Source organism: Colletotrichum tamarilloi, assembly GCF_030869305.1.
Source record: "Colletotrichum tamarilloi strain Tom-12 chromosome Unknown Scaffold_7.1, whole genome shotgun sequence".
In the NCBI taxonomy this organism is placed as follows: Eukaryota; Fungi; Ascomycota; class Sordariomycetes; order Glomerellales; family Glomerellaceae; genus Colletotrichum; species Colletotrichum tamarilloi.
The window spans coordinates 44402-59789 of NW_026849390.1; the positions used below are offsets into that span (position 1 = coordinate 44402).

The window sequence follows — 15388 nt, forward strand, 5'->3', positions numbered from 1 at the left end:
GTCGACGGTTTTATTGCGGCGTAGAAGAGGAAGAAGAAAAGTCGTTATGTTTCCACAACGATAACAGTATGCCTCATGCGGTCTTCTTGTTGTTTCGTACATGTCCGCAATGAGACATAATTCCGAAAGGGTTTTAACAGAAACACTGAAGGCGAATCCTGGAATCGCCCCTCGAGATGTTCTCGGCCATTGCCACGCAAGCTTTTTCATTGTTTAAACTCGACGATATCCCACGCGAGCGCGGCCGCCCGCACGCACGCTTCTCTTGCCCAACGTTCATGTTTGCTTCCAGAATTTTAAGAGAGCCCATAACGTGAAAGGTGTCGTTATCGTATACTGTCCGCAATGGGAAACAGGATAGACTTAAGAGATTGGCCACATTGTCAAGCTTTCCTACGGGATGTGTCTCGCACGAGTCGGAATGAACCTCCATATCCTCTTTCTCTGTAATTTTTCGCCTCCCAGATTATTTTGCCTCCTTCAAACATATTGTAAGACGCTTCCGGAGTCGTAATTCACACACCATACATGTCACAATTTAACTCCAACGTTGATCTAAACAGGACTCTGTCACTTTTCAGTCTGAATGCGACGAGACGACGTACCGCAGTAAGGAAGGGAAAGAAAAAAAAGCTTCACGAGGCTTTTTCGGTAGATCTTGCACTCGCGGTTTCCGGGTTTCAAGGGTCTTGCATGGTTGTTTCGATGCTTAGCTGTCTTGGCTGTATTTACACTTTTTTTCTGCGCTGTTAACCTTGTAACAGTTCAACCTCGAATGGCATTACTCATAGTCATAACTCTCTGGTGACTTACTCAGACTCGTAGAGTTTCTCACATTACAACAGGGCCTAGCCCCGTAAGATGTCGTTCGTCTCATGAGGAAAGCCAGCAGACAGGACACCGCACGGGTGGGAGCAACCCCGGTTGCGATAACGAGACGACAAAAATGCTTTCTTTCTCCGCGCCGTTTCCGTGTCGAGCTTGAGCTTATTTTCTGTATCCGTATGCGTGCGCGTGGTTGTATCCGCCATGCAAGGGGGACCGAGGGGAATGATGACACGTTCCCCGTTTGTCGGCCCTCGGACTGCTGCTGCTGCTGCACACGCCTCCTCCACGCAGCAAAAGAGAAGAGGGAGAGGGAAAAACGTGTGAAGATGCCAAAAGCGGATACACAATCGGCATGCAAACGCACAAACGCATCGCATCACATCGCAAACTGACCACTCACAGTCTCGGTCTCGGAATCGCCATGCCCATGCCACGCTGCCACGCTGCAGTGATCTACTGCCCTACCTGCCGTCTTCGACACCGCATGTTCCGAGCGCGGCCGTGGGAATCACGGAGGCCGGCGTCGGAAATGGAAGATAGATGCAGAGAGAACACGAGGGGGAATTAGCGTACCAGCTCGTCGGGGATGCAAGGAGAGGTAGAACGATCGTGCGTGGACACACCGTGGACACACGGATCACAACTACCATTCACTTAATGGCATGATTCCAACCCAGCGTGAGCCATCTGAGCGTATGGCGAACGCCGTTGACGTGAGTGACACTGACAACTTGACGCTGTCGGCGGGTCGTGTTGATCATGCCATTGCTTCAGCTTGGTGCCAGCTTTTGCTTCAAAAAAGTTTGACTAGTAGTCACGTCACATAGCAGGTTTGTCATGGGTAGTTCCGCCCGCTCCTTGGCTTGGGACTGACGAACCGAGTGAGGTGAGGTGAGGTGAGAGTAACAAAATAAGAGGTATCTTTGATTTTTCAAGCGTTAACAATATCGTGTGATCGTGCCATATCCACTTCTCCATCGTGCATCTGTCTCCGATGCTCTGGCTCAGACTAACAATGACACAGACATCCGGCCGCCCACTGCTTCAACAACTTGTCAAGGAAGACTACATCATGCTAGTGTCCACAAGAGAAGCGGCAGCCTGTGCGCTGAAGAAACGCCGTCTTCTCTGACGTGGGCTCGAGTTTAGCAGTAAAGCCTTGGGACCCGGGATTCAGGTTCCTGACAGAGACAGTACTGACTAGATAGAGCCTCCTCCGCCTGGCATATCCCGCCGCCGCGATCTCTGCTCTTCACCGGGCAAAACACCATCCTAACAACATCACCAACACCCCTCCTCCTCCTTCTCACCCAAGCTTTCCCACATGACACGGGAGAAGCCAGTGACAGCGGGCGCAAGGCGTGCTCACGCGAGGAGGAAGGCTACGGTCCTACCGCTCATTTGGGGTAGTCCTTCAAGTGGTAGCTCTTGAGCTTGACAAACTGATCGTAGCCGAAGCGGCTTAGGGTCTGCCCCTTGCCGGAGTTCTTCCAACCCGTCCACGCTAGGTCCTAAATGAGTTGTCAGTACCGAAGACTCTGAGGGGAAGGATGATGGCGGTGGCTTGATGACGAAGATGGCTTGCAGGCCGGTGGGAAAACAAAAACGACTGGCGAGTGTATAGAGTTTGCGAAAGCCGGCAGGCAGATAAAACAACAAAAGAAAAGGAAGATGAGATGCGGCTACCCGCTCCGAGTCGGAACTTCCTAACACTTTGCCAACTCTAGCGTTCGGGGCGGGGGGGAGCATCGGGCTAAGGAATAGGGAAAGGGTGGGGACCGGAGACAAACAAACACGGAGGATAGTGATCGGAGCGGGCAGAATACAGGTCGGATGATCGCCAAGGATAGATAAGAAATGGCATGTTTGTTGCTTGTAGGGTATACTCACTGGGCTGGGGTAATCGCATCGGTTAACGAAGACGGTTCCTGCTTCGACCTGGTCCGCGAGCTCGTAGCCGCGGTCCGTGTCCTTGGTCCAGATGCTGGCCGTCAGGCCGAACTCGCTGTCGTTCATGAGCTTGACAGCCTCCTCGTCACTCTTGACCCGCTGGACGGGAATCACCGGTCCAAACGTCTCCTCCGTCATGACGGTCATCGAGTGGTCCACGCCCGTGAGAAGTGTGGGCTTGACAAAGTTGCCCTTGGGCGGGGGGTTGCTGAAGGACTCGTTCTCGGGGGTTGCGTCAGTGGCGCCCTTGGAGAGGGCGTCCTTGATATGCGACTCAATGGCTTCCTGGGAACGCTTTGAGATGACGGGGCCAACGTGCGTGCCCTTGTCAAACGGGTCTCCGAGCACGTACCCCTTGAGAACCTTCTGGACGGCTTCGACAAAGGCATCGTGAATCTTGTCGTCAACATACACCCTCTCGACGGAGCAGCAGCTCTGTCCCGAGTTGAAGACGGCGCCGTCGACGATCTCGGCCGCGGCCCAGTCAATGTCCACATCGCTACGGATGTAGGCCGGGTCCTTTCCTCCCAACTCCAAACCGACGTTGACGACACGGTCTGACGCAGCCTGCTGCACGGCCAGACCACCGGCCACGGAGCCAGTGAAGGCAACGAGCTTCACCTTGGGGTTACGCACGATGGACTCAATCATGACGGGAGAGCCGCAGTGGAAGTACTGCAGCACGCCGGCCGGGAGACCGGCCTCCTCAAACACCTTGGCCACGCGCTCCACAATTGTCGGAGTCTGCGGTGAGGGCTTCAAGATGACGGTGTTGCCAGACAATAGCGCGGGAATGAGCGAGTTGACCAGAATGAGGTAAGGGTACTGGGAGTGTGATGTCAGTAAGAGAGACAGCGGTATCGCGGTGGTGGTGGCTCAGCAGTTTGCGCGTTTGTCTCACAGCAATGGAAACATTGAACGTGCTGCGGACACCACGTAACGGGAGAAGCCACGAAAAGTAGGAGACAAAAGAGAACCCACATTCCAGGCAAAGAGGACGAGGACCGGGCCAACGGGAACCTTGCGAATGAAGCGCTTGAATCCCTTCTCAGCCTCGCCGTCGGTGTCCTTGAGGACGTCATCGGCAATCTTGAGGAGGTACTCGCCGCGCTTCACCGCCGTGGCGATTTCGACGCCGGTGTAGGCACAAGGGCGGCCCATCTGGACGGTAAGCTCTTGGGCGAGGTCATCCTTTTGCTCGAGGAGGAGGCTCAGAGCCTTCTTGACGATGGTCTTGCGGTCGGCCAGCGAGGTCTTGCTCCATGACTCGAAAGCCTTGGTGGCGGTGTTGGGAAGCTCATCTAAGTCGGCCTGGGAGACGCCGTTACGGGTGAGGATGGCCTCATTGGTGGTGGGAGAGATGGTCTTGAGGACTTCGACAGACATGTTTAGTTGATTCTCTTCTTCACGGGGGTATCAAAAGGTTCAAGTTGAAGAGAGAAGACTATGAATGAGAAAAAGGGAATCAGTTCACAGTTGTTGATCAGGAGGCAATTCGCAGCTTAGATATCCCCCTTCATGAATCGTGAGCTCACTGAGGGGCAGGTGGAGGGGCAATGGCATGGAGGGGCAACCGCCGCACCTGTGACCTCCTGCCGGACCGCGCTTGTGGGGAACGCGGTAAGATAAGGGGATGATGTAATCAATCAGTACCACCGCCGATAAGATATTGGCGATAAGACCCGCTCTAATTTTTTTACAGACCGCGCGCCCTGGGATCGCGGACTTTTGCTTGGATACCGTACAACGACAGTTGCATTACCGCCGACCACGAGGCTACCGACAAGGCTGCAGTAGGGAAATTGTATCTTGCCGTTGCTAGCATTTCAATACTTTGAGGACCCACCGTTTATCCATCCTAAGTCCCAGCAAGCCGCTATGGCTCCCGAAAAACGAAACAAGTTTCTCGACGCAGACGAGAGCGACGACGACCTCGACCAGGGCTACGACTCCGAGGCTGAGGAGCTGCGCAAAGGAGGCCGCAGTGCCAAGAGGCGCAAAGTCGACAGCGAGGACGAGGACGACTTCAGCGACGAGGAGCAGAATGTCACAAAGGACGCCGAAGACGCAGCGAGGGACGACGACGAAGAAGATTCCGACGAAGATGCGGAAGCCTCAACCTCAACCAAGAAAAAGTCCTCAAGCTCGGCACCAAAGCTAGACCTGCCCGATGTCTCCAAGCCCCTCACGAAAAAGAACCTCGTCGCGACGGAAGAGGCCATCAAGAAATCCGGCGTCGTCTACATATCCCGCATCCCGCCCTTCATGAAGCCCCAGAAGCTGCGCTCCCTCCTCGAGCCCTACGGCAAGATCAACCGCATCTTCCTCGCGCCCGAGGACCCGACCGCGCACGCGCGCCGCGTCAAAGCCGGCGGCAACAAGAAGAAGTCCTACACGGAGGGCTGGGTCGAGTTCATGCGGAAAAAGGACGCCAAAGCCGTCTGCGAGCTGCTGAACGCGCGGACCATTGGCGGCAAAAAGGGGTCGTATTACCACGACGACATCTGGACGCTAAAGTACCTCAAGGGGTTCAAGTGGCGCCACCTGACGGAGCAGATCACGGCCGAAAACGCGGAGCGGACGAGCAGGATGCGGGCCGAGATTAGCAAAGCGAGCAAGGAGAACAAGGAGTTTGTGCGCAACGTGGAGAGGGCCAGGGTGTTGGATGGTATTGCTGCGACGAGGGAGAAGCACGGCAAGGCGGCTGCGTCGACGACGGAAGCGGGGGCCTCTGTCGATGGTGGTGCGGCGGCGGCACCGGCGGCGGACGGGAAGCTGGACAAGAGGCGGACGGTGTTTAAGCAGATACCCCTGGCGGATAGGAAAAGCGAGGCTGGCTCGGCTGCGAAGCCGGCAGGTGATGTTGCGAGGGTGCTCGGGAAGATCTTCTAATGAAGGAGAGGGGTGGGGTGTGTGCTTATGTTCGGCGTTCAACAGTTATCGCCGCTTATGTTACTGGTAATGGGAAGCATAAAATGTGACTTTCAAAAATCATAAGATGAAAAGCGCGAGAGCCCTATGGACCGGCAGCCTCGGGATGTTGCGGTGTGTGTCACTGGTGGGCATCTATGGCCGACTTGCCGGACTACGAATGCGAGAGCTACTGGGTCACCATCTTTGACGGCTGAGGTGGGCAATATGTCTGGCATCTTGGCATGAAAAGAAAAGACGAAATGACGTTTCTTTGTGTGTCTACCTCTACGGGACGAAGCTATCCACAGTTGAGAAGCCGGCAGTAGTATGCAGGCAGGATGATGCGTGTCGTCTGTACTCACCAGCATGAAGAAGACCCTTTGGACTTCGAAGTATATTACTGCATAACCGGAGCGAATGCGAATGCTTCCTCTACACCACCCTCGGCTCCGCGACGAGCTACACACTTGGAGAGCTCTTGACTTGGCGATCTATTCACTTGGCATGAAAGATATGATGAAATGGTCCCTTGGAAACTCGGACGAAGAAGCTGCTCGAAATGAAGTCGTTAAAATAGCCGGCGCTAATATGAATACTTTACCGTTAGAAAGTACGCAAGAGCATGTGAGGGAGTGCGTAATTGCAGCAATCTAGGCTCGGAACGACCTTCCATTGGTAGTTTGCAATACGTCGTCATTGTGTAGAGATCCTTGTCGGCCGTGGCTGCGATCTTGACCACCTCATCAACAGCTCTCCAGCCTCGGCCTCAACTCACACCAACTTACACTGAGCTCACCACAACGCAACCTCGGCGAACCTGCTAACTCGACAATACCGGCCCAAGCTCATAGACACAAGCCATGAATGAGAATTCCTCCCATGACATGTCACTATTCCTACTCACACGAAACCGTAGTCATCGCCAAAAAGCACCGCGCCGCGCCAACCTTCACCGGCGTCCAAGAAACCAAGCAAACAAAGTCCCCGTCTACAGCATCTCGATCAGATGGCAGCAACCCCGATCTCCAAAAGCCTCAAACGCAAAAAAAAAAACAAAAAAAACAAAAAGGCAACACCCATTGTTGCGAGCGCACACGGGCGGTCTCCACTCCCACTTCTGCCCGCTCGCCGAGGTCACCCCGGCCAAATGGAGTAAACCAAGCCGACGTCGCCCGTCGCCGTGTGGGTGAGAGACTGAGCCTCCCGTCCGTCGGAGTCCGCCTTGACCTGTGAGTGAGCAAGGTAGAAACAAAACGTTGACCACGACGTACACCCTCCCCACCATCATGACAAACCTCAGGGAAACTGTAAATCCGTGCGGTGCGGCGCCGACATTCAGGTCCCCGTCGGCATCCCGCTGCCTCCCTCCCTCCATCGTCTCATCAATGTCGCCAGCGAAAGTTGGTGGTCGGAAACGGTGGAGGTGGAGGCTTACCTCATGATGGATGGGGTGTGTATGTGTGAGTAGAGCCTCCATGGGTGTGACGGACACGTCTATTGTCTGAGTGGTGCAAAGTCTGGGGAAAGGGAGGTGCCGACAGGTCTCTTACACCCGCTTAACCGCCAGCGCCTGGAGGCTGTCTGGGACTCGGGTCCGGGGTCGGGGAGAGTAAGGCTGAGTCTGAACGGCCCCTTGGAGAGACTCTGGGGAAGCCTGAGGGTAGGACGAGGAAGGACGGACCACGTCGGTTTCGTAGAAGGTTGAAACAACGACGCCGTCTCTGGTACCCAGGCAGAGCCTCAGAGGGCGTGGCTCCTAGAGTCGGCTGCGGCCGGTTTCGCGGGCCCAAGAGTGTCCAGTGCTGGATGGGCGTAGGGGAGGCTCTCCGTCTCTCGAATGAACAGACAGACAGACGGACGGACAGGCCATGGGCTCGTCAGGCTCATGACTAAGGTAGGGGTCTGGAGGTGCCGAGTTTATGGTGTGACTTGGGTGCTTAAGCCCGCTGGAGTCGGCGATTAGAAACAGTGAAGTCGGCAGTCCCAGACAGTCGGCACCCTCTTTGGGTAACTGAGGGAGAAGAGCACGGACGAACAACTGCTGATGGGAAGGTCGATGTGCTGTTGTACGAATAAACACCAGAGGGTAGGGTGTGAATGGTATAAGTTGGGGGAGCCCCTGTCGAGGGCCGTGCGACCAGTTGCTGCTGGACGCACGTACGACGTTGCCTATCACTGGGACCTGGGGGAGTGCTGAGCACAGAGCGTAGAGAGGGCAAGAAGAGTGCATGAAGAGAAGCTCGGACAAGTTGAAATGGCACATCGCCGACAGCTCTGAGACTGGATCCTTGCTTAACGGCGATGGGATCGTGAGATGCGGCGGTTGAACGGCAGAGAGGAACACACTGCAGAGAAACGCAACAAGACAAGGCGGACGCATGAGCCACGTGGTGATCTGGTAGTGTAGTCTTTTTTTGTCTAACGACAAACGCAAACGCCCTTTTTCACTTGCGTCGCAGTCTCAGTCAAAGGTATCTGATGATGCATACACGCCTTGCCACCCCATCCTTGAAACCATCCCATTCATTTTCTGAGAGAGAGATACCTCCACTCTCTTCCTCTATTGCCCAAGAAACCAAACGTGTCCACGTACCATCTCGTAAGGAAACAAATTTCCTCCCCGCAGACGGCCACTTAACCTTAACACCGTCCCGGGGCCACCAAACGTCGGGGACCGCGACAGAGACACGTCCCAACTTTGTCCCGTCCGTCCATGGACGACACGCCCCTCCCCTTCACCTTTCGGAAGACGGACATCCACACCTGACGCTTAATCCTGAATCTGGAGTTCGTCCATGTCGTCAAGCAGTTCATCCATGTCCACCCTCGGAGCACCCTCGTCGCCCTCGGTCTCGGCGATGCTCATGGCGTCCGGATCGATGTTCTGCGGCTGTTGTGACTTGTACAGCGCCATCGTCGCGCGCAGCTCGTCGTCCTCCTCGACATCGCGCAAGAATTGCTCGTAGTCCTCGTTCATGCGATCCTGGTCAGCCTGCTTGGGCAGCAGCTCACCCTCGTCCTTGGCCATGCGCTTGAGCTTCCAGTTACGGTTCTTGTGCTTTCTTCTGTTGGGGTAGTGCTTCTTGACGAGGATGACGTCGGGTATCGTCGAGCCGTAGGCGTGCGACTCTTCAATGGCGTCAAACTCCTCGTTGTTGAAGTTAGTGCCCGTGAGCATGTAGCCCAAGACCGAGTCGCCGGCGTGCAGCAGGCCGCCCAGGTGTGTTCTCGCAAAGTAGGTCTTGTCGTTTGAGCCCAGGTCGGAGGCACGGGCTACTTGCACCTCTGCGAGATGCCACTTGCCCTTTGTGATGCCCGTCGGCTCGATGTCCATGACGATAAACTCAACAAGTGACTTGACGTCGGCGAGGGAACGGAACGGTGCACGCCAGTAGATAGGAGCGCTGACATCTGCGGTCTGAAGGGTGTTGGGGTCGAAGAGGTATACTGCGGTTCCGATCTTGTGGCAAATGACGAGAGGGGAAATGTTGCCGGATGCTCTGGCCAGCTTGATGGGCAGAGCCACAAGATCGTCACGGCAAATAGGAATCAGTTCGACTGAAAAGGTGAACTTGAAAGATTTTGTCGATGTGTGGATATCTTGCGAGATGAGCTCCTGCGACTTCTTGACCGTGCAAGGCACAACGGAGTTGAGGAAATCACAGAACTTTTCAGCCTGATTCCTCGCCGAAAAGAAGAAATCGATTCCGTCCTTTGCTTCTTTAATGTTGAGGGTATCTCTGTGTGCACCGTGCTTCATAATCAACTGCTCGAGGTAGAGGAACGTCCTCTTATGCAGGACCTTTTGCCGGACCTGGACGGAGGCGCGCCACACGTTGGCCGTGTAGGACTTTGCGCAGTCGGGACATTGCTGGTATGCGACGATGTAAACCGCCTCAAAGGCCTGCTGGAGAAGGACGCCGCTCTGGACCTCGTCCTGGATCGTAATCTTGACCTTGACTCGTCTCGAATGGGGTTCCGTCCACACAAAGGAGGCGTCGATGATGCGTATCTTGTTCAGGCCCTTTAGCTTCTTGAGGCAGAGGGCGAGGAGTTCGCGGGACTCGGGGGCGGCGACGATCCAACTGCTGGGCGGCAGCAGCCAGCGCTCGCAATCTCTGCAGTAGTTGAGGGTGGCTTCGCGCTGGACGCCCTGGGAGATGTCGACAGTCAACTTGATGCAGTCGAAGCAAAGCGCGTTGGCGGCGGTCGTTCCGTCGATGGGAGCGCCGCAGTTGCAGCAGAGAATCGTGGCGTGGGTGCTGTTCATATTCATTTTGGCGTCTCTTTTAGCCCTCACTGCCTAAGTCCTTGTCGATGTCGAGGAGGGAAAAGATTTGGGAAAATGAGGCGACAAGGGGCTCTCTTGGGCAATTTGGGCTCGGTGTATGGCGGGGTTGTTCATCGAGGGGAAAAAAAAAATTCATGAACCCCGGACGATAAGGCGAGCGCGGGGCTTATCAATAGAGTCACATGATAATGACGCCGCTGGTGGCGGGGTTTCGCCCAGCTTCGAGTCACATTAGTAATCACAGCTGACACCAGCATCCAGTCGTGCATTCTATCATCTAAATACCTAAAATCAGAGGGAGTCCCGCCCCGGGGAAAACGGCAGCTGGGCACGGAATTCGAATACTTTAGTCAAAGACTGTGTCAATAAATCACTTTTGTGACTCATCGTTGGCTCAACAGCTTGGCACCTCCTCCCAGGTCGGCATCGTCGGCCATGTCGATGTTCAAGAGGCTTCCTCAAGGTGGTAATTTGCTACATTTGTGTGAAGAGAGACTAATAAAAGGCTCACCCTTAGCATATCGGTTTTCAAGGAATAAAATGCGACCATTCTGGCTCAAGCTAGCCGAGACGCCATGATTGCAGCATAAGTAGGATCTATGTTAACAGCAGTATCGGACAATCAATAGATAATATAGGAGTCAGGACACTTCACTTAGACCTCTGCATGTATCAAGGCTGTTGTAAAAGTTTTCGCCTGCCTCACTATAAATAGGACAGTAGAGAGAGAGACAGAAGGAAGGGAACAGCACGAACTGTGTGGATTCGTCGTCTGATTCGGCCAAGCCTTCGTAAATGCTTTCATGCACGGGGTCAGGCTCGTGGATGTCAAGCCCCTGAATCGGAACCCTTTTCTAGATACTCGAACTGTGTCTTGAAGATTAGCCATCACTTCTGACTCTCAGCGGGCCAGACTACTAGTATAAATAAACAGCCGAGGATGACCTGGGGAGCAACGAGACTACTTTTAGGCCTATCGTAGTTCTGCGAACCCATTTCATCGACTTCCGGGATCTACAGCTGCTATAACCGCCGCGTCAGTTAGCCTCCTGTAGATTTCTCGCGCACACCTCCTCCGCCTATTGTCTGTGGTAGCGAAAGGAGAATAATCGTGAGGGGCGATTTGTCATTTATAACCAAGTTACTCAAACATTCGAAATTGCAGCTTGGAACTTTTGGCATCATCAACATGGCTGGGAATTCTGGTGTAGTATGAGTGGCATCATCCGTGATCCAAGATTCTCGCTCAGTCTAAGAACACATCACCGCAGGTCTCCAGCTTCCACAAAACCTTCAAATCGCAAAGAATCTATTTTTTCTCTCTCAAGGGTATACCTACAGAAGGTTTCAGATCATGAACTCGTTAAAAATGGTCATCTCTACGCCTTACCGTTCACCTCCTCAGCCTTCTCCGCCTCCTTTCCATTCGTCCCGTTGCCGTTCTCCTGACCAACGGGACCAATAGTCTCCCGAGCAACCATCAAATCCTGAGCCAACGCACCGAGGTGAAGCACATCAGCCGACATGGAAATAAGACTCATCCTCTTCGCCGCCTCCCGAAGCTTCTCGGGGCTTCCGTACGGCGGCGCGCAGAACGCGAAGCCAGCATACGGCTTGTCATGCTTGTCAATCGTATCGAAGAAGAGCTTCGAGATCTCGAGCCACTCGGGCTCATCGGCACCCATGCCGCCCATCTTGGCTTCGAGGTTCATGCTGACGCGGCAGTCGAGCGTGCCGAACCAGACGACGTCGATGTCGGGGCACTCTGTGAGGATCGCGTCGAGGTTGCGCACGCCCTCGGCGGACTCGATCTGGATCATGATGGCGGCCTGGTCGTTGACGCACTTGTGGATGTCGCGGTTGGGATCGTAGGGGGTGTCGGTGAGGAAGGGGATGAGGCGGAAGGGGGGAGCAGAGCGTGTGCCGCGCTGCTTGGTGCCGTACTTGGCTGCGGACAGGACGTGCTTGGCCTCCTCTACCGTCTCGACCTGGGGGATGACGACGCTGGCACCGCAGTCGAGGGCATAGCCGATGGCGGCGTGGTCGTGGCCGGGAACACTGCGGGATGCATGTCAGCACTAGCTTCACTGTCGCGAGGTGTTTATGGGAACACCTACCGAACCCATGGGATGGTTCGTCCCTGGCTCATGAAGATGGCTTCGTGGACCATCTATCCCCCGTTGATCAGTGAAGTTCGGCACAGCGAGCTGTCGTTCCGGCCGATGACTTACCGATGTCATGGTCTCGACGTTACAGGACGTATGCTCCCAGTCAATCCAAACTGCGTCGTATCCCATAGGGGCAAGGAAGCGTGTGATGGGGAGAGAACTGAGGCCAGCATAATAGCACATCAATGGGGGGATCTTCTTCTCGTGGGCATCGCGAATGGCTTGACGAGCCTTGTGCGGTTGAAACAGGGAGGGCGCCGCGTAGGCATTCATTCCCAGCGTAGGGACATTCTTGTATTCCTGGCCGATGACTGACATCTTGGCTAGTCTGTCCGCTCGGAAGATGGGTGATAGTAGATGAATAGAGTCTCTGGGGTGAGGTATCCAAGTAATGGAAGAGATATCGATGCGTCCAAATGTTGACGAAAAGAGCGGCAATGGTAAATCTTTTATATCACGTTGGATTCATCAAACGTCACATTGCATGCTGCCAACTTGTGGACCTTCAGGGGCCACCAGAGCTTGCCGGGGCTCGCAATTGGTTTCTCTCCGGCAGCGATAACGTGGAGCTGGACTATCGGTTTGTCTCTGTGACCCAGCATTGGTCCTATACCGTGCCCTAGAAGATGTCCCAACTATTGACTTGCTTTGACCTTGTTCGACGAGGAGAGTTTCTACAGCACGATGGATGCAACGACGGGTGGATACCCTACTCTCACGTCAGCGTGTGTCGGCAAAAGAAAGTGTTTGGTCGTTATGCTCAAGCATAAGACTTTGCAAAAGAACAAAGTTCCGTACCCTAGCCGTAAACGCTCTTCCGTACATCAATCCAATGGCTTATTGGGTATCTTAGTGCTTAGTATAGTGTAAAGCAACGGCGATATGGGCGAGCTTCCTAGACGCGGGGAACGCAAGAAGTTGGTGCATTAACCAGACGGTCATTATTCGAGGGACGTCAATTGCTACCTCTCGGACACGGGCCGAATTGGTCGGGTCCTAATAGCCGGCTGAGCTGGCGTAAGCTTCTACCAGCCTCCAATGACCTTTGAAAGGAATATCATGTCTTTGGCTCCGCGCTAAGCGTTGTCCATCACAGTAGGTCTTACTGCAGGATCATTTACGACCTGGATCAGACAGGGGATCGTATGGACCCTCAGAAAATGTCCCACATGGATATTTTGCCGTCTTTGCTGCCAGCTGCCAGCCAGTGAGCATTCTGAGCTTGCTGGATGCGCCTGTCCTTGACACTGAGCTGCTGTTGTCCTGGACGAGAGATAAGATCGTGGGGAAGCTGATTGGGATCGCTGGACGCGCTTCGGGTTTCATCAGTCCGGGATGTCGCGCCGACACTAGCCAAGGCAACCGCGTAACATCCCACTTGGTGCCATTTGAGAGCTGCCACCTCCTTGAGCGTCTTGGAGGAATACACACGAATCATGGAATCCCAGCCAGCGGTAGCAAAGATGCGTCCGTCGTCCCGAAGGCGTAAACTCTGCTGGCCCGAATGCTTGGTGTTCAGAATCTTCAACGGCTGCTGGATGATGCCCCCATCAATATCGGCGTTAGGTCCCGGATTAGGGCCCGGAATAGGGTGTTTGGCGATTGTTGCATCTGCACCGGAGGTAAGAAAGTAGCCTTGCTCCGCGACGACGTCGAGGGAGAGGATGGGCTGGTTATGGACTTGAGACAAGTAGGTGGTATTCCAAGTCCCACTGTTGAGCTGCAAGACCGTTGCTAACCCATTCTCGTATGCGGCGACGAGGGTCAGACGACCATTGGTGGATGACGGTGTAGACCCGGGTACGTCAACGTACAGCAGGGCTAGGGCCATGACCATGCCATTCTTCTCTGTTGACTTTATTGTGTGAAGTCGCTTCTTGGACGGTAATTCGTAGATGTCGACCTATCACGGATGCACGGGTTAGGTCCCCGGTCTCATGCAGAAGACCGGGCTTAAAGGCGGAGATAATTGGCGGGGATGGTGAACTGACCGATTCCGACGCCAGAGTGTTCGGCACTGCTAGTAATAAGTTCGAAGACTCGGACGCGTCTTCGCCAGGCATCGGAGCACATGATGCGAAAGAACAGAAATTCATGGTGTTGACGTCGATGAGATGCAAAAGCCAAGGCTGTGGCCGTGGCTCTGCTGTCTCATCGAGAGGTAGCTTCTTACTCAGGTGAGATTCATCCTTGAGGCCCAGTTGCCAGACGGCAAGCTTATGATCCCGGCCGTGGCTGAGTGGAGTGTGAGAGAGGATCAGCGATGCAGCAATGGAGGGAGGCTCACGTTATTATCCGGTCGTCTCCCCAACCCTTTATCCCCAAAATTGCGTTCTCATGTGGCCTCCATACGGCCGTCGGGCGCATAATGGTGAGGTCCCAGAGGACGACGAAGCCTTCCGCATCTCCGCTGGCTAAACGATCGTTACCGCGGACGAAGGATAAAGCGTGCACTTGGGCTTTGTGGCCTCGAAGGATGGACTTTGGGTGAGGGGTCGATTCTGCCATGGCCTAGATTGTCCGACCTGCGATCTTGTCGCGCGAAAGATTAGAGTGAAAGCGCGGCGATTTGAGATGGCGGAGGAAAAGTCGAAAACAGTGTCTCTAAATTTGGAAACGCACAGTACACTTCTGCGGAAGGAAGGGTTCTGGCCCACCTGCACTCCTCTAACCGGCTTACTTAACGCTGCAGAGGTGAGCCACTGTTGCCTGCCGGAAGATGCTGTTCACAGGATCATGACAGTGCTTCGTCTGATTGCCATGCCATGCCATATTTTCTCTGCTTTTAGGAATCTGACAATTTGACAAATTTCAGAGATGGCATTTCTGACTACCGGGATTCGGGATACCGAGTACAACAACGGGGACAAGGTATCTCACGTCAGACCTCTGACACATTACTCCGAACCGCCCGTTTGCGTGAGGTGTCGCACTTTGATTCGAGGACGAACTGATGATAATCTACACCCAAGAGCTCGGATCCCACGGCGGCGGATGTTGATATGACTGGCGAGATAAATACCTGATAAGGACCAGGGATGTTGTGTGAGGTGAGATATCTTGGCAATTCCGAAATAGAGCCCGTGACGTGGGAAAATGGGAAATAGGCACAGCAATTCACCTTGACCGTGAGGGTGAATGCGTGTGCAGGCGAGAGAGCGAGAGAGCCCGTAAATGTTTTTCTACTTCGATTGCGATTGGGGCGTCTGTTTAAAGTTGCCATTACCTATCCACCGCG

At 54.3% G+C, this 15388-nt stretch overlaps 6 protein-coding genes across 6 annotated transcripts; 1 reads left to right on the forward strand and 5 right to left on the reverse strand.

Moving 5' to 3' along the window:
* Positions 1-2225: 2225 nt before the first annotated feature.
* Positions 2226-4164, reverse strand: CTAM01_02953 (aldehyde dehydrogenase; the record flags this gene model as incomplete). The annotated part of the gene is made up of 3 exons (XM_060518991.1): positions 2226-2339; positions 2719-3603; positions 3760-4164. 3 exons carry the CDS (start codon positions 4162-4164, stop codon positions 2226-2228), a joined length of 1404 nt encoding a protein of 467 aa, XP_060385990.1.
* Positions 4165-4656: 492 nt separating this feature from the next.
* Positions 4657-5670, forward strand: CTAM01_02954 (RNA recognition domain-containing protein; the record flags this gene model as incomplete). Its single annotated transcript, XM_060518992.1, has 1 exon — positions 4657-5670. One exon carries the CDS (start codon positions 4657-4659, stop codon positions 5668-5670), a length of 1014 nt encoding a protein of 337 aa, XP_060385991.1.
* Positions 5671-7447: 1777 nt separating this feature from the next.
* On the reverse strand, positions 7448-8071 carry CTAM01_02955 (uncharacterized protein; the record flags this gene model as incomplete). Its single annotated transcript, XM_060518993.1, has 1 exon — positions 7448-8071. One exon carries the CDS (start codon positions 8069-8071, stop codon positions 7448-7450), a length of 624 nt encoding a protein of 207 aa, XP_060385992.1.
* Positions 8072-8461: 390 nt separating this feature from the next.
* On the reverse strand, positions 8462-9967 carry CTAM01_02956 (NMD3 family protein; the record flags this gene model as incomplete). The annotated part of the gene is made up of 1 exon (XM_060518994.1): positions 8462-9967. One exon carries the CDS (start codon positions 9965-9967, stop codon positions 8462-8464), a length of 1506 nt encoding a protein of 501 aa, XP_060385993.1.
* A 1394-nt stretch (positions 9968-11361) lies between these two features.
* CTAM01_02957 (HpcH/HpaI aldolase/citrate lyase family protein) lies at positions 11362-12468 on the reverse strand (the record flags this gene model as incomplete). The annotated part of the gene is made up of 3 exons (XM_060518995.1): positions 11362-12040; positions 12100-12152; positions 12214-12468. The coding sequence occupies 3 exons, from the start codon at positions 12466-12468 to the stop codon at positions 11362-11364; spliced, it is 987 nt and encodes a 328-aa protein (XP_060385994.1).
* An 835-nt stretch (positions 12469-13303) lies between these two features.
* Positions 13304-14658, reverse strand: CTAM01_02958 (WD repeat domain-containing protein; the record flags this gene model as incomplete). The annotated part of the gene is made up of 3 exons (XM_060518996.1): positions 13304-14053; positions 14142-14385; positions 14438-14658. The coding sequence occupies 3 exons, from the start codon at positions 14656-14658 to the stop codon at positions 13304-13306; spliced, it is 1215 nt and encodes a 404-aa protein (XP_060385995.1).
* Positions 14659-15388: the final 730 nt, after the last annotated feature.